This window comes from Mus pahari, chromosome 13, assembly GCF_900095145.1.
Source record: "Mus pahari chromosome 13, PAHARI_EIJ_v1.1, whole genome shotgun sequence".
In the NCBI taxonomy this organism is placed as follows: domain Eukaryota; kingdom Metazoa; phylum Chordata; class Mammalia; order Rodentia; family Muridae; genus Mus; species Mus pahari.
Window position 1 is genome coordinate 17,845,027 of NC_034602.1, and position 18,487 is coordinate 17,863,513.

At 47.2% G+C, this 18,487-nt stretch overlaps 1 protein-coding gene across 2 annotated transcripts in view; it reads left to right on the top strand.

Moving 5' to 3' along the window:
* Positions 1-1,603: 1,603 nt before the first annotated feature.
* Grb10 (growth factor receptor bound protein 10) overlaps positions 1,604-18,487 on the top strand; it is a 107,538-nt gene continuing 90,654 nt past the window's right edge. Inside the window, exon 1 of one of the 2 annotated variants that reach the window (XM_021211301.1) lies at positions 1,604-1,833. Coding sequence is in view for 1 of the 2 variants with exons in the window: in XM_029544995.1 (XP_029400855.1) it covers positions 12,377-12,382 (6 nt within the window). In the remaining variant the exon portion in view is untranslated. Of the gene's footprint in view, positions 1,834-12,284; positions 12,383-18,487 lie in introns of those variants that run through there. The other variant, XM_029544995.1, reaches the window with a different exon arrangement.

Sequence of the window (18,487 nt, forward strand, 5' to 3'; positions counted from 1 at the left end):
TTAAACCTAAATCAAATACATGTTTCGTACCAATATAAATCTGTGGATTTGAAAGGTATGTGGTTGTTATATAAGAAAACATCTCCATGTTTGGAAAGGCAACATCAATATGTAGAGGGCTGAAGGGTCCACACTGTTTGGAACTTACCAACAAATCGATTCAGGGGGGAAGAAGTATTGCGAAAGTATGTAGAAACTTTCAAACATCTGTAAAAGTTCTCTGACCGGACAGGCTTTGTGTCTGGTGCAGTATGGATCTTTGGTGAGACCCTGCAGGAAAACTGAAAAGTTTGAAGCGAATCAAGTTGGGAAAAGTTAGCCCAGTTTTCTCTGCTTCGGTTCGCTTTTGAGTCCTTTGTCTACAAAAGACTTCTTGTGTTCCTTTCCCCGGGAATCTAAGACTTACTCACATCCTTTTCTCTGGATTTTCACCTTGTAGGTTTCTGAGTCTGGACCAACGGCCAGAAATAAGAGTGAGTGTTCAGTTATAGGAAAAGAAAAACTTTTCATTGATTACATCAATCTGAGGTCGGAAAAAACCACTGTTAGAAGCAAGAGGTACCGAGCCCCGAGCCGTGCTCAAAAAGAGCGTCGGACAATGCACACAGCACAGCTTTCAAATCCTTGCCTTGCTGTGAGCCCACTCCCAGCTTCTCCACCTTCTAGAAGTTACTTTTAAGAAGTTTCTTTTTAGACTCAGACTCTCTACTTTCTACAGTTGTTCTAGGAACAAACCTCAGAGGCCTGAGTGAGGGAGAAGGAGAACTCACGAGTGTTTCACACCACGTGTCTTCTCAACTACGGTGATTTACGGTCGGGGCTGCTTTTACAAAGCCGAAACTCAGGAAAAAGGTGTAATTATTGGTAGCCTATCTGTACTAGAAAAGCGACACAACATAGACATTAAGAATTATTTCGAAGGGGCCGATCACATTAGCCCGTTGCCTTTTCGTGGGTCACTTTAGAAACCGGGCACGGCCCGTCTGGGCTTTACTTTCAGGAGGGCCCCACTTCAGAGGTAAAGGACATGAGGCTTGCTCGGCTGCCTCAAGGAAACAATGAAGGGCCTCTCAGGCTTCCCTCCTTCGGCTACTCACACGCAGCTGGCGAAACTGAGGCTGAGAAAGGTGAGGCTCGGACCCGACCCGCCGTGAGCAAGCCCGAGTTTCCTTATCCGGGCCCGGGGCTGCCCACGACGGTGTCGGGCGGCCGCAGCCCAGGAAGAGTTTGAACTGTGCGGTTGGGGAGTACTTTCTGAGTTTCGAACAATTCCCTTCCGAATGGCCCTCGGGACAGGTCCGGTCGGTCTTCCGCCGGCGCGGCCGCGCACCGGGGCGGTGGCGTGGCGCCGGGGGTCCCGCGCGCTGCAAGCATGGTGGGCGCGCTCCCGCCCGGGCGGGAGAGCATCGTGCCACGCCAACCCCGCGAGCCCGCGCCCCCCGCGCCACGCCCTGCGCCCAGGCCGCGGCTCCTCCCGCGCTGGCGGCCGCCGAGCGGTCCGGGCGGCGGCGGGAGGAGGAGCAGGAAAAGCGGCCGGGGGAGGAGGAGGCGGAGGCGGCGGCGGAGGCGGGGAGGGCGGGCGGGGCCCGGAGAGTTTAAAGCCCATCGAGGGGGTGGGGTGCGGGGAGGCGGCAGGAAGGGAAGGGCGCTGCGACCAGTGGCGGGCGGGATTCGCGTTCCGAGACCCACGGGAGCACGAAGTTTCCGCGCACCGTCTCACGCACGGCGACTGGGACCGTCCAGTGTCCGTCTTTGCCTTCGGCTTTTCTCCGTTGTGACTCGTGCAACGTGTGGCCAGCGGCCACGCGGAGGCGACGAGGAGCTGCACGTCAGGTAGGAGTTGGGCGGGGAGCGGCGGCAAGTTACTTTTGTGGTCCGCGCCTCGCGGGGCCCGGCGGCCAGGCGGCTCCCCGCGCCGTCATTGTCTGTGCTCGGGGCCGCCCGCGATCGGGACGCGGGGCCCCGCGAGGCGCGGCGGGCGGAAGGGCGTCGCCTCGGGGGGCTGCGGCGCCCCGGGCCCGCTGCGGGGCGGCACGGGATGGCGGGACGGGGCGGCGGGCGCGCGGTTGCGGCGCCCCGCAAAGCTCTCCCTTGCGCTCCAGCCCACGGGGGGGGGGGAGGCGCGGGGCCCCGGGGCGGCACATTCTTGAGCCGTCTTGTCCGACGGCGAGGGCTCCGGGGGCTCAGGCGGGGGCTGCGGTCACGGCCGCGCTTTCGGGGGCCACCGCCCTTGAGGAGGGTGGGCGCCCGGGGGTCACCGGAGGAGCGGGTGCTCCCGCTGCGCCCCGGGCCTCGGCGCGCGCGCCAGGCGGACCGGGCAGCGGTGCCAGACACTCCCAAGTCCCAAGCGAGAGCGGCCCGGGCCGCGGCCCGAAGATCCGTCCCCCCCCCCCCCCCGCTCTCCAACCCCCACCCCTTTCTTTCTTCGGGTCTGTTAGTGGCCCCGCTACCCGTCGCTGGGGCCTAACACCAAGTTTGAGGGCTCGCGAACTAGCAGCCCGCCAGCGGTGGAAACGTGATAAGAGCGGTACCGTTTGCAGAAGGAAATTTCTGATGCAACTCTCTGCCTTTGCTGATTGACTCTCCAAACGCCTGCCTGGCGAGGGCCTGAGGCATGTGCGTTATGAAAATTAGGGTATTCTTCACTTTTTTAAAAAAAAATGTATTTGTCTTTTCTTGGCGTTGGAAGAAACCCCGCGAACTTCTTTTCATTTGCTTTGACCGAAAAGTAGGAGAGCCACAGGTGATTTTTACAAGGCTTTGGTTCTTTAGGATGTTTTTTGAAAAACTCTTTTCTTGTAACTGTTTCATTCAAGAGATGCAAAGAAAAAAATCCAAAACAAGTAGCATTAGTGAGTAAATATGTGTTATTGCACAACTTTCCCTTTGCGGCTGTTTAAAAGGCCAGGCCCAGAAGACTTTGTTTCAGAAAATGCTGATTCAGCCATTTGGAGCCCCTGAGTTTCAGAAATGGTGTTCAATTTAACGTTGCGCCCTGCTTTACCAGAACTCCAGTCGTTAACATCCCCCCCCACACCCCTGCGGGCACAGACTAAGGCTAATATTTTAGTGAGGTTCCTATTTTACAGAAGTGGACCTCGAGTTCTGGATTTCTGCAGCTGAGGGAATTGTGTAAGGCAATGGATGAGGGAGTCTTAGAGTACATCACCAAGAGTGCTGCGATCAAATGTGCTCCCAGGAATGAGTCTTGCCTACCAAATTTTTGTCTTAAAAAAAAAAATCAAAACTTTAAGATTAGTGAACATACTTTTTTTGAGTTTTGCTGTGAACATTTGAAAGACTGGCACGGGCCAGTCCCCACATTACAGGGAGGGAATTTGAGGACAGACGGAGTTGCAGCCCAGCAGGCATTGCCGTAACTGAGAAGTGTAGCCACTGATACTTAGGTAGCATTTTGCAGTTTACAAGGCACTTTTAAAAGCCCTGTTGCTTTTTATCCACTTTGTGGCTCCCACGGTCCCCATTTCACAGGTCTGGAAGCCAAGGCTCAGGAGGTTAACTGGTATGCCTCGGGCCGTACCAGCTAACAAAGGACAAAGCTCGCGGGAGACCTCCCGAGCTTTACACGTCTGCAAAAGCACGTCCACTTCTACAAGAAATGGTGTGGAGGAGGGACACCCTGCCCGACACACAGCAGAGCAAATGGAGGATGGGGCCTGGTTTCTTAGACCAGTCGCTTCCAGCCCTCCAAGATTAATGCCACGTAGACCAAGCAATTATCACTGGGTTTTTTTTCTTCTTTTTTTTATACTTACATACTCATTTATTTTGAGAAGAAACTTCAATGTTCATGAAATCATGAGTTTGATATGGTAACTTTGTTCATTATAATTAAAATTAAAATGTTGTGTGGCCCCTAAATCACCTACTGCACATTACTTGGCCTGTATTGCTTGTGAGGCAATATTGGGTTGGTCAAAGTGGATTTTGTAGGTGGACTAGGGAACCAGAAAGCAGGGCAGATTTTTGGTGGCTAATTGTCTGGGACTTTGTATGGTGGTTACTGCTATGGTTGGGAGCCAGAGCAGCTCTGACTCTCCAGTTAGCCTCCACTGGGCAAGAAGAGCAAAATCAGAACCAAAGATCCAGCTCAAACTTTATCTAAGGTGTTGCTGAACCCGCTGGGTCAGAGGCTTTACAGTGTTTCGAAGCCAAACTTTGGTTGAACCAAGACATCCATGTTCCTTTAGCTCATTTTAGAGCTGTACAAATTCTTGATTATGTATCTTTTTAAAAAAAAAAGTATTTTATAAATGGTATAATTTGGAAAACCTATTTGCTTACTCTGGGGGCAATTGTCCATCTATGGAGACTCAGTGCTAACCGCCCGCCCGACATTTCAGTGCTGGCACCTTCATAGGAGGGGAGCCTGTACATAATCCAGTGTCTGTTTCTCAGTCCGTTAAAACAACATGGAGGGCAGATGAAGCAGCTCAGTGTAGAGCTATGATGAGGCCTTGGCTCTAACTCCAGCACCAAATCCTCCTCCCTGCAAAAATTCCCCTCACAAAAACCCACAGCAGTATAGAGCTTTGAAAGGAGAAAATATTACTTGCTTTTCATTTAGGTGGTTGGTCACATGTTCAAATTTAAATCTTTTCCGTTAGTGAAGCTGTTTTTGATTTGGGGGTGGGGGAGTCCATTTTTTCCCTTTTTTTTTTCTTTTTCTTTTTTTTCTTCTTTTTGGGTTTTTACCCACCATGTTATTTTTTACTTGCCTGTAGAAGTTTATTTTTCCTCCTCTTTTGGCTTTTTGATTTCAGTGTTCCATCGAAGTCACAGACTTTACAGTGTTTAGAAACTGAACTTCGCTTCAACAAAGACATCTGTTGTGCCTTCAGTTTCATCCTAAAGCTGTAGGAAATTTTTTTTTTATTTCTTAAAAATTTATTAGATAAAAATCTTAGAGCACAGATTTTTTAAACCTCATGTTTTTAATACAGGGATTTAAAGCTAGGTGTGTCCCTGTAAGCACTGTTTTGGCTGCATCCTACAAACACTGATACCGCAGTCATTAATTTCTTATTAAGAAGTTCAGAAATGTGGAAGAATATGGGGAAATTTTGAGGCAGTCAATTTACCTTGGAGAACTGGCAAATAGGAGCTTTGGGACGTGGGGTAGACTCTTCAGGGTTTGTGTGCTAATGAAAAGGCAGATTGAAAGCTTGTTTATAAAAATGGAGTGAAAATGTCATGACTGTCCTTTGAGATATCAACCACAAACCATTTTCTAGAGTTATCAAAAAAAGCATCTGAGAGAGCGAGCGATGGGTGCCTCTGGTTTCTGCTCTGGAGGTGGGCAATAAGAGGTTTTCTTTATTTCCCCCCCTGTGGTAGAGTATTCTTTAATTTTAGCCATTTACTTCTCACTGGATTTTGGAAAGTTTTTTTTTTTTTTCTTGATTGTTCAGATCCTAAATTAGAGTTGCTTGTTACTTGATCTGAGCCTGGCCAAGCAGGACTGCTTGTTGCTCACATCTACTGGGGCAATAGGAATATATACTTAGAGGAATTGCCTTTCCCACCATGGCATTTCCTTTATGATTTGCTTGACCAAGCAGTTCCTTTGTCTCTTGGGTCTACAAGTCACTACAGTTCTGAGTATGAGCAAGTTAACTCACCCCCTTTGTAGAATAGAAGTTTGTGGGATAGCATAAACTCACAAGATACAAGCTCAGATGGGCAGACAGTTGGTATATATAAAGGGGTCTCTGGTTTGCAGGCATAGGAAGCCTTTAATATTTGTCTTCAGACTCTAAAGATTTGTGTCTGGACTCCATAGAGGCTTTTATCCCAGCCGGGACTGAAATGCGCACGTACACTTATCCTGGACATGCTGACCATGTCCCCCAGGGAGTGGCTGCAGCCTCATTCCACGGCTGTGCTGGTGGGCAGCCCCACCCCTCACTGACTTCCTTGCAGGGTTTAGAGCCAAGTAATTAGGCCTGAGTAACTGCCATTAACAAGGCACTCCTAAAGCACATGGCAGAGAAAGAGCCCCTGTTGGTCCTTATCACCCTGCCATCTTTGTCACCACGCTCAGTTGGAGGCCTGGGATTCCCACTTGCACCTCCAGAGCAGGTAGAGCTGCAGAGTGGAGTCTGCCTGGCTGATCCAGTGTGATCAAGCATGCTCTCTGGTGGCTCTGTAAACTTCTGACAATAGGAAAACCATGCTGGATTACCTGCAGGTCCTTCCTACCTTTCCTCCTGTCCTATGGAAGCCAACAGCCATGAACTGGAAGATGACTTAACTACATACTGCCTTCACTTTTGATATTTGTTGGGACATTGGCTTGCTTATTTTTTTCTCTTTCTCTCAAAGAGCTGGGGATCAAACTCAGAACTTTGTACTCATTAAAAAGGTGTTCATTGTGGAGCTATAGTCCTAGATCTTAACCTTAATATTTTAAGGTATCGTCCCTGGGAGTTCACAGGTAAGTTTACAAGTAAGATATACTTCAGTATAAAAGCCTTTATATGTAATACTGTTTGACCATCTATAATCTAAAAATCAGAAATCACATATCTGAATGTTTTTGAATGGCAACTTAATATTGTAATAAGTGGACATTCATTCCTACCCTATGAAAGTTATTACTAAGGCACAACATTACTAAAAGTGTTATATAAAATTATCTTCAGACTGTGTGTACATAGTATATAAAAAAACAGATGCATTTTATGTGTAGACTTGTGTCTCATTCCTAACATATCTCATAGCTCATCGGTGTATAAGTAATCTAAAATCCAAAACTAACCAAATAAATAATCCCCCGTCTACCAAATTTAAAACTTTTATATGAGTTTCTGCTCCTAAAAGGAGTTTTGGGAGTCTCTGCTCCAGGAAACTCATAATAACCAAAAGCTACTATGAGTAGAGCTACTTTTAAATTTAGATGTTTGCACAGGAGCCTCATGCCTGAGGACAATGCCCTGCACTGAATCTGGGGCCTGCTTAGGAGGACTGCTACTAAGAAGGTCTTTGTGTTGGGGTATTGGGTAGGAGGCAGAGCCAGGTGAGTTGGGAGTCTTCTGAGTGTCTCTATAGGCTGGCTTCATCCAAAGCCTAGAGAGCCTTTCTTTCCACCTTGGCATCTATTGGGTCAGCACAGCCTGTGGTGTACTTTGCCCTGAGAGCCTGCTGGTTGCCAGTTCTAGGGAGCTGCTTGCTCTCTTTCGATGAAAATTGTGTGGATCTTACAGAAACCACTCCAGAATGTTCCTAGAGAGATGGGAACACTATGCACCCTGCTGTGCACCTCCTCATTGTGATGACTGAGCACATGAGGAGGGAGAAGGTGAGAAAAGGAGTGCCTCCCTTCCTTGTTGGACCATCCCTAGGGATCAGGTTGTGCCTGGCCCTTCTCTCTTGATTCGTAGCCTGCAGGGCTGCAAGTGCACACAGGCTGGGGCGCTGTCCCCTGGCTCTCTGGATTACTGTGTGGAGGGACACAGGCTCAGTTCCTCAGTTACCAGATCAGAGAAGGCAGGGGGTTCTTTGTTTGGTTTGGGGTTGTTATTGGTGGTGGGGTTTTTTTTCTTCTTTTAATCAGAATGATACATACACCATTAGTAGGTTCAACAAAGTAAAATTGTTTTTCAAAAAAAAACTAGACTTAGCTGCAGTCCCTCACATTTACCTCCATAAACAGAGGCTAAATAATACATAGAGCTCCCTTGTGATCTACCCCTGCCCCCAAATCCTGTCTCCCCCCTGGAGCTGAGGTTTTTTACAGTTTCTCTTACTGTAGAAGGTGAAGATTTGCCTCGTAGTTCTGTCCTGAGTACTTTGTTTCTTTTGGCCAGATAAGGCATGTGCAGAGTGGGGACAGTCCCATAAGTGCCACTCACATCTCTGGCAGTGTAGTTTATGGTCGATACTTTGTCCTAAACTCACAGGACATTATACTTTTTGCTGTAGGCTTTTTGGGGGGACAGGGTGGGAGGGGTTCTTTTTTTTTTCTTTTTTTCTTTCTTTCCTTCTTCTTCTTCTTCTTCTTTTTTTTTTTTTTTTGCCTAGGTGTTTTTATGTTGTCTACTGCCCCCAAACAGACACAGATCATACCTTTAGATACATTTGATAATCTCTCAGGTCTTTTGTTTCATTTTTTGTTTGTTTGTTTGCAAGCAATCTTTTAGGTACCCTTGGCCATGCCTACAATCACTGGAGACTCCCCACACATTGTGCATGGACAATTCTGTGTCTTCCTTCTGCATCATCCTTAATGTGGCCTTTGATTTTCTCATGGGTCCCACAATTTTTTTTTTAATTTCTTGGTTTATCAAATCTGGAATATGGTGGAGAGCAGTCTACATCAGCTTTTCTCAGAAGAGGAGCCTTGTATGTGTGAAATATCCTCATTCTAGCCTCATTTGTTGAATTCCTTTCTAAAACTAAATTTCAGTTAGTTTTCCCTCAAAGGGTTGAGCCCAGCTACTGACTTAGGGAAGCCAAGAGCTAAGAATGAAGCTCATTTAATTTTTAATTTTTTTTTGAATGAAAGAAAGAATACCAAAGTGTTTGTTTTGGGGGATGGTGGGGGTTTGGTTCTGTTTTGTTGTGTCTGGAAACTTTTAGGGATTCTCATTTTGTGTGCTGAATTCTTTTGGAGCTGTGATCTGGTGAAATCAACAGGGTAAGTTGAGGACTCTTTCAAGCAAGAAGCAATTTTTTTCCAAGTCTTGGGTAATTGAATCAATTCTTTTAATTCCTTTATTTTCCAAGAGTGGTATTACTTATTTTGGTTTTTTAGCCTTCTACACTTGATCTTCACTCCTGTGAGGTAAGTACTCTACCAACTGAACCTAGAGCCTTCGCCGGATCTCTTATTAAAAGTTTTGATTTACAATTCTATATGTGTCATGGGGCTTTATGTTTTACATAATATCCTTAGTCTTATCTGTAACCTTGCTATTAGCTTTTGTTTGTATTTTCATTTTTAACCTTAAAGGACTTCTTTGTTCTTTTATTTGTTGTATTGGAAGTTGAATTCAGGGCTTCATACATACTGTACAATAGCTCTGCCACCAGCCCTCTTAGATTATACAGTAGTGATTAAGGCAAGGCATGTTTTACGTTCAGGATATATTTGAATTCAGTGGACGCAGCTCTTCTACATGGCCCCTCTTGCCAGCATCTGCCACTGTGCCAAATCCCATGGCAGAGTGATAGATTTGTTTTAGCTAGTTCACTTGTGTTGGCCCATTATTATACCCAGAGCAAACATTCTTCTTGTACAACATAACAGTCTAGGGTCACTGTGCAATATCTCATTATCTCATTTAGAAATAAGAATTTAAAGAACTTTTCCGGCATAGTTTCTTCTCATTTACATATTTGTTTTTGTTTAGCTTCTTTGCATCCTACTTAATGGGAAGTGAAGTGAGCCTAGAGATGGGTAGGAAGGAGGGGGCCTAGTGAGCTACTGTGAAACTGAGTGGAGTTGAGGGTAGCAGCTGTGCAGCACTGACTTGGGCTGACTAGGAAACTGGGGAAGCCGGAGTCCAAGGTTGTCTCTCTAATTGGTACCTCTTGCTGTCAGCCAGCTAGTGCTCCATTGAGGCCTATAGGGACTGAGTAGACAGGACAGTGGTTCCCATATGGACTGTAGGTCACCAGGGTGTAGTTAAAGACGTTTGAGATCAGTGATGGGTAGACAAAATGGTGGACAGGTCCCATGGAGGCTGTTGCCCATAGATTACCTGTGGAAAGCTAGAGTGGCTTCTGCCCTGCTAGGGTCTTCTGTCTCATTTTAGAGGCTATGTTGGGACCCCTGAGACCCTTCCTGCTCTTCCACTTCAGAAGCATGTGCCTGAGTAGCCTGTGAAGCACACACAGTATGGTGGCTTTAACTGATCCTCTGCCCCAGTATGTGAGGCACCCACATACCTGTATCTTCAGAGTTCTCCATAGCTCTGAAGGGAAGGGAGTCTGGGAACGTTCACTAGATCCGTTGTTTCTACCCCGGAACCGATGGCTTGCCTTTCCTCACTGCTTCTGGAGACGTCTGATGATGGGTAAGATCTAACTATCCCTTAAGACCTCCAGTGCTGCTTCTTGCTTTGGATCTGCCTTTTTCTGTGTTTACAGTAGTAATGGTAGTTCTCACTTCTGAGATTTTTTCTTTTTTACTTCCACTGAGTCTCAAATTTCATCCCTGATTTCAGCTCTTAAGCATTTGATAAGTCAGTTAGTTACCCCTTCTCCACTGGCTTTGATATTACAACTGAACTGGCCATGTGTGTAGAATGCTAGAAGGCACAGGCATGGATTCTCTGGATCCCCCTTCCCTCAGTAATCATTAGATTGTTCCCCTTTGCTTTTTTTTTTTTTTTTAATAGAGAAGCGTGGCGGGTTGATGCTTCGTCCTATATGACCTGCTCTTCTAGACTAGGAAGCTGCAGGGCAGTTGTCCTGTTCAGGCAAAGGAGTTCCTCTACCTACTCCCAACATTGAGCAGCCAAGCAGAGGGGCCCAGGGATACCTATATGAGTTGACTGTCCAAACTAAACAGCCCTGGAACCCAGGTCTTCTCTCCTTGGACTGTACTTTAAGCACAGGCATGAGCTGAAGCGTGTTCCTTCCCTTTTGCAATTGAAAGTTGGCTTCTGTCTGTCATTTTGTCCCCGGTGGTGTTTGCTTTGCCCAGCATCTCCACTAAAGAAGCACTGAGTCAAAGTTAAGTTTTCAGACCAGGGCTTGCTGTCCTTGATTTGGGCTTAGCACTGCTGGATGCCACACTCAGAACAGCCTCAAACCTGCTTCTGTTGGATTGACTTTACAGTTAAAAGGATTCTATACCATGACTACCTTGAAGCCTCTGCTCCCCAGGGAACATCTTCTTGTTTCTCCATCTTCTTTCCCCCCCCTGTGGTACTTAGGGACCTGAGCTGAAGTCCAGCCTACTTGCCTTACTGCAACATTTCTGTTTGGCTCCAGACGGTGCCTAGATAGGGTTTTCAGAGCTCCCTCCTCCCTTTGCAGATGTGATTATTGCGTAGTGTACCTCCGCTTCAGAATCTGATGTCTACTGGTAGCTGCCACTGTTTTTATCGCCATCTACAGTTTCTGTCTGTTAGAGGAGAGTGTGAAATCTACTGCGTCCTAGCTCTGTACCTTGGTAAGAGTCAGAAATAATCTCTCCAAACCTTCTTTTCTACTTTCTTTATTGTAAACATGTTTGTTTGTTTGTGTGTGTGTGTGTGTGTGTGTTATGTGTTTGATGCTCTGTATTTGTGGATTCTGCATCCACTAATTGAGTTAACACTGAGTCAAAAATATTCAGAAAAATTGCTTTTCGGTTGACCATGCTCAGACTTTTTTCATGTCATTATATAGAAATAATGTACTATAGCAAGTATTTGTAAGCATTTATATTGTGTCAGACATTATAAATCTAGGGATGTCTAGAGATGGTTTAAAGTACATGGGAAGATGCTCATAGGCTGTACGTTAAAAAAAAAAATCTATCTTATAGAGCAGACTTGAGCATCTGTAGATTTTGATACCTGTAGGGTTCTAGAACCAATCTCCCAAGGATACTAACAAGCAGTGTGTGTGTGTGTGTGTGTGTGTGTGTGTGTAAAAATCACAAGTATCTCCTATTCTCTTAAATACTTATATGTTGCTTCCTTTATTGCAGCTGTCTGATATCTGTCTGTCTGCCTGTGTGTATGTGTGAGAGAGACAGGGCTAGTGCATAGCAGATGCTTGCTATAGAGTATTATTTTGTTAACTAATTCTATATATGGCATCACACTTTCTCACCGAGATAGAATGGTGGGTGTTTGTTGTGTTGGCTTCCAAAAGGAGCCTTTCCTTTCTGATGTTCCTGCTTTGACGTTTTGGGGGAAGGGTTTGAGATGAAAATGATTCTGGATACTGAGGTTCTCTGACCATGGTCACTCAGAGCTCCCCTCCTCTCGCAGGTCAAGAAAATGGTGTTTCTGGTGTAATTCACCACCCATTTCTGAGCTCTGTATGTGGTTTAGCCAGTGGACATGGTGGACTTTTGGCGTCATGAGAGCTGCAGGCGCCGTTCCTGTTCTTGCCCATCAGAGCGAAGGGGGAGGTGGGGGAGGGGAGGACGAGAAGCTAGGAGCAAGAGGTTCTTCAGGGTTGCCATGAGAACCAGGGATCCGGGGATTGGGCAGCAGAGGGCCCCCGCTGGGCCTCGGGGCGTGGCTGCGTCACATGGGTTTGGTCCTAGGGTTCCTGTAGTGCGCAAGGACCAGCCGCGTCCCTCGTCCTCCCGGTCGTCAGGGGTGCCCAGTCAGTTCCCTGGAAGCTGAGAAGAGCGATAGAGGACCAGGGACCAGCTCAGCAGGACAGGCTTCCTAGCACCTGTGCTATAATGGGGGTGGGTCCAGACTGGCATTTTTTTTTAGGTGGAGGGGAGGTTGGCCCCCTTGCTGGGGTGGCTATTCGGGAGGCTGTGTTGCTTCGCTTAGCGTGTTGGCCCGTGTCGGCGCGTGTCTGCATATGTCTGTGCGTGTGGGCGCCTGTCAGCCGTGTTGGCGCGTGCCGGCGCGTGCTGGCGCGTTCCGGAGCATGCTGGCGCGTGCCGGGCTCGTGTTGGCGCGTGCCGGGCTCGCGTTGGCGCGTGCTGGGCTCGCGTTGGCGCGTGCCGGGCTCGCGTTGGCGCGTGCCGGCGCGTGCCGATTTGTACCGGAGCGTGCTGGTTTATGGTAGCGCGTGCTGGTTCGTAGGCGCGTGCCAGCGCGTGCAGGCCTGTGTTGGCGCGTGCCGGCTTCTGTTGGCGCGTGCCGGCCTGCCGCGATCATCCGTCTCTGAGCGGCACGGCCCTGTTGGTTCGCTTAGGAGCTAGTTCGCTGTGTCGGTTTGGGTTAGCGCCTGTCGGCCTGTGTTGACGCATGTAACACGTATGTTGGCGCGTGTTGCCGCGTGTCGGCCCGTGTTGCTGCGTGTCAGCGCATGTTGCCGCATGTCGGTGCGTGCCTGCTGGGCCTCCACGCTCTTCTAGGCTCCGGAGCCCTTCTTCTGAGCCGGAGGCCCTTAGCTGGGGCGGAGCCTTGGCGAACCCGAGCGAGCCGCGGGGCCGAGCGCTGTCCATGACGAGCGCTGTCCACGCGCTGGGTGCTGCCGGGTTCGGGAGCTGTCCGCTGGCCCCGGTAGCGCGCACGCAGCGACCCCGTGTGGCGAAGTCTGTGCTAGCCAGCTCTCCAGGTACGCAGGTGGGCTCTGCCATCCTCAACGTTCCGGGGGACTCGGGGTAAGAGAAGATATGCTGAAGTCATGGTGGTCGTTTGGAAAGGTTTCACCTCCCGAAATCTGCAAAGATCCAAGTGGACTTGGGCAGCTCTGGCGAGCTCGCGAGCACGAATGGCCTCGGGCTCGGCATGCTGTTGCGCGGCTAGCTGTCGGCTCGCTTGCTTGCCGGAGCTCGCTTGTCGGCTCGCCTACCGGCTCGCCTACAGTCCGGGATCGCACGAGCCTGGGTGGACCATAGCCGTAGGATAGAATTATGTAACCATTTTTAATCTCGATTTTTAAGATATTATGTAACAAGTAGTAACTGTACCCACGTAGACCTGTAATTGGAACGTGGAGACGTAGCGTCTGCTCTCAGCCAAGTGGTAGACAGCGGTTGTGCGAACCAGCTTGGGCTGTAAGCAGACATGGGCATGTGGGGTAACTGAACCTTTTTTCTCTTTAAAAATAGGATACTAAGGTTGGCCTGGTCATCTTTTAAACCTCACTGGCGAATAGTCTAGTATAGGAGCCTGGGATAAATGCACATTGGCACCGTAAATCTTTATTCATAAAACCTTTTATTTCAATGAAAGAAAATGTCAATTAATTAAAATTGGATGACAGAGATTCTGTCGTCATTTCTGTTTTTGATTGAGCTCAACAAATTGTCCACATGACCATAGCCGCTATTCCTTCCCCATTGACGTAGATCTTCAGAGAAGCAGTCAGATCACCTGTTTACATTTTGACTGCTGCCATTTTCCTGTTGATGGCAGGAGCCACTGCCAGTGTATTAATAAGAGGCCTGGACAGAGCATTCACCCAGGCAGCTGCTGGCTGGGGACATTGCTGTCTGTATTAGCAAATAGTTTCATTTCTGGACCAGTGAGTAAAAAGTGAGTGTTTTTTCATTTTTGTTCTGTCTGAATTTGGAATGTAGTGAATGACTGCAGGGATTTTGACCTGTTGGTAGCCAGGGCCTTCAGCCTCGGCCTTCATTTTCTGCATGTCCCTGTTTCTTTGCTTTTGGTGGTGTTGGCTGGGGTGGGCTACTTGGTAATGGTCCTGTGCATTACCTTTTAGCCCAGGCCCCCCATATTCAGCCAGTGGGGTGAGGATGGGGGAGATGATGGGCTGGGGGTTGGGGTGATTGAGATTTTTCCTTTTCATCAGTCCTGAGAAGCAAGATGGTAAGTGACACTTCCCATCGAGGGTTTCACACAACTACACACTTAATTGTGGGGATAGGTATGAGGTTCCCCATGTGGACTTACGGCTGAATTCCTGTTGTGCTTCTTGCCCCTCCCCATGTCTAGACTAGAAATCAGGGATTATCGCTCCTGCCTGGCAGTGTTGAGAATTGTGTACTAACGGTTAGAAGAAGGCAGCAGATGGAGTTAATGGCAATTTCACTACCAGTCTGAAGGGGGTGGGAGTAGAGCCAGATTGGTAGAATTAAAATGTGAGTTATTTTTGTTCTTAAACCCTCTCCTAAGGATTTCCATCACCAGTTACTCTTCTTGGTGTCATCTAATTACCACCCAGAACTGGGCTTTGGAAATTTCAGAGAACAGTGCATCTTTTGAATTTTAGAATTAGGTGACATTTAGGCGACAGTCTGAATTCACTGACTTTCAACCTTTGTGGTCCCACAAAAACCAGACAGTTCCATACTTATGATGTAGAAAGAATGCCTTATGAAGCTTTCTTGGGTTAGCACAGGTGAACGTGCCATCGTAGACCTGGGGGACTGGGGTCTGATGATACCCAGGGTAGCAGGGTATTGGGCAGAGGTGGGAAGGGGTATGACCTTGGAGCGCATGCTGCTTAGCCCACATCTTCAGACTCCACTTGGCCCTTGCTGCATCAGAAATGGAACCTACCATCACTGTGAGGCCCCTTGGAGATTCTTTCTTTTTTTTTTTTTTAATTTATACATTTTATTTAGGGGGTGGCTCATGCACAGACCATGCGTAGAGGTCACCAAACAATGTAAGTCCTCTTCTTTCACCACGGGGGACCTAGGGATTGAACCCAGGTTGCTGTGCTTGACGGCCAATGCCTTTATTTGATGGACCATCTCACCAGCCCCCCATGGCTGGTTCCTAACAGACATGAAGCTGGAGAAGAGATGCTGTGGTCTGAGCCTTGTAACCATGTGGGCTTTGGGGTATTAGGGCAAAAGGTTGGCAACTTCTGGCAGAGTTACTGCCTAACTAGAGGGACAGCAGCAAAATGAGGGGTGGTGTGGAAGCAATCTTAGCCCTTTGGACTCTGGGAAGTCTGGGAGAGTGTGTCACAAGAGTTCCTTTGTTTGAGCCATCTTGTTCTCTATTTCATCCCATTTTAAAAAGGGAGTCGACCTGGGCCCCAGGATTCCAGCTTCCACCAAATTACTTAGAATACACTATAGAGGGTACATGGCTGGACATAGTTTGACTCAATTTTTTTATTTAAATTTTTGGATGGCTTCATAAGTGAATTACAATAGTTATCATTTCTGGTCTTGACAGTGAGTTTTCAACTTTATGATGGTATGCAAACAACATACATTCAATAGAAACCCTACTATGAATTTTGATTGCTTCCTGGGTTAGCAACATGCTAGGATTTCTCCTGTGTTCTTTGGCTGAGGCAGCAAACAGAGCGCTAGTCAGCCATGATATGCTGAGAAATAAGGGTACACTTCACAGTGTACTGAGTTACAGGCTTGCTCTGTAGAGTGCGTATGTTAGATGCTGTTCAAGTGTAGTGTTTTAAACTTACAAGCCATTGCCAGTCAAGGATTGTGTATGCAGGTGGACACAACCCAATGTTTTGCCTCACTCCTGAAGCCATCAGTGCCTGAACCCCTTCTATAGATGATTATTTGATTTTTTTTTCCCCCAATATTCTCCTTCCTTGTTTCCAGCTAAGTGGGCTTTGTTCCCTTAAGACTGTTGGGAGTTAAAGAGTAAGGAGAGGGTGAGTTGAGGTTGGGAGGGGGCTAATCAACATTTACTGGGCTAATCAACATTTACTTTATGGGGGCAGGGGCTTTAGGACTGTTCACTTCAGGAACATTCCTAGTCTGTAGAGAGCTTCCTGCAGGCATCAGGAAGCATCGGGGTGAACTCAGGATGCTTCAGGCTGGAACTTGATATTGATAGCAGGGAGGAAAGAAAATCCTGATGGTATAAATGGGACTTTAAGTCACCTACACATGATTTCTCTCCATTTTGGATCCAGTCCAGGAGCTCTTTGCCTTTGCCAGCCATGGCCAGGACATGGCAGTTGTTTAGAACTTAAGTGGGGCAAAAATTGCAAGGCATACCTTGGTAGCTTTTGACAAGACCCTCTCCTGTTAACATTCAACAGATGTTTGAGGAATCCGTCTGTTTTCTTGGTCTGTTTTCCCAAACTTAGGTTGAAACTAGCTACAGTTAGCATGCGAAGTATTTCCCTATAGGCTCCTGTGTTTGACATGGTACCCAGCTGGCACCATTGCATTGGGAGATTGTGGAACCTTCAGCAAACAAAGGAAGTAGGTTACTGGTAGCAGGTAGTGTCTAGTCCTAGTTACTGCTGGAGTTTTCTCTGCTTCTTGTGTTAATTTAACCAGCTACCTCATGTTTCTGCAGCACTGAGCTATCCCTCCACTATGCCATCTCTGCCACGATACTACCCTCTCAAGCTGTAAGCCAAAAATAAATTCTTCCTCTCACAGTTGCTTTGGTCAAACATTTTGTCACAGCAACTGTAACACGTTTAAGAAAAAAAAGTAGCTAAATGTGACAATGGAAAATAAATGATGGAAAAAGAGTGGAAGGATAGCTCAGGATGATTGGCAAACACAGGCCCAGGGGTCCCTCTCATTGACAGGAGTGCACCCTAAGACCTCCAGAGGAGGCTTGATAGGAGCTGAGTTAGATAGCTTTCTATCGCTGTTTAACAAATTCTGGGAAGAATCAGCGAAAAAGAGGAAATGCCGATTTTAGCTCAGGGATTCAGAGGTTTCCTTCCATGGTTGCTTGTCCCCATTCTTTTGGGTCTGGCAACACATTACATCATGGTAGAATAGTATGTCCCAGAGCAAAGTGTTCACCTTGTGGTGGCCAATGATAGGGAAAGAGAAGGAGAAGGGCATATTTGAGGCTCTTCAAGGACTAAAATCTCCCTATTGGCCCCATTTCTTGTAGGTTTCAACTGTCTTCTGTATCTCCAAGGTAGAGGCCAACTGTTTTAACATGCAGTTCTTTGAGAGACATTTAGATCCAAACTATGGCAGTACTGAGCCTGTCCACATTTACATCTGTGGTGAGATTTTATTTATGAATCAGGGACAGTTTGCTTATTTTGGAATTATGCATTTAACATCAAGTATTGGCTAACCACAGGTAACTAAGACCACAGAAATTAAAGCTATAGCAAGGAGGGAGGGTTGCTATTAATATTTATTTATTGTCTTGAAGGGAGCTAGCAAGTTTCAGTTTTAACAAGTTAAATGTTAATACTGTTAACGGTTAATGTTTAACACTGTTTCACTGTTTGAAAGTGGTGCTCCTTAAAGTTAACGTGCACAGGTCTCAGGGCCCCGTTGAAATCTGCTGCACTTGGGCATGGTATAGAGCCTAGGACTGGCTTTCTGGCTAGTGTGCCACTTGATGTCCAGGCTTTGTGCCGGGAGGCCTTAGTGTGGTTCCCTCTAGTTATCACTCCAATGCTTTTTTCTCTAGAAATTTTCTGTTAAAGGTACATCACACTATCATTAATAGTGCTATTAGTCCAGGTATATTAGTGAAACCTTTTCTGTCATTAGCCCTGCATTGTCATAAGTAGCATTCTTAAATGTGCTAAATTGTAAATCCCATTTTTCCTGCTATACATATTTGAGGTACCCTGTTTGCAAACTCATTTACATTCCTGTAGGTTTTATGTAGTAGGTTTTCCTTCATTTAGAATGGTGCGACTCTGAGAAAACCTGTAAACCTTTGGAATTTAGAATGGGTTAGGAAACTCTCCGTGCCTTTCTTTGAGCTGGTGCTTTCTTTATCGTCCTTGCCATGTGGAGGATTGACACACAGGGCCTCAGGCACTCGACCTGAGCCCTCAGCCACTGAGCAGCTTGCTTTGCATTTGTATGCTTTACCACCTTGCTTCTCCAGGGGCCCCTGCATACTGTCTTCTTCGCCTCTTAGTAAGGTAAGAACTAGGATGGGCCTTTCACAGTGTCTACAGCGACAACAGAGATGTCCCACTGAGGCTCTTGCCC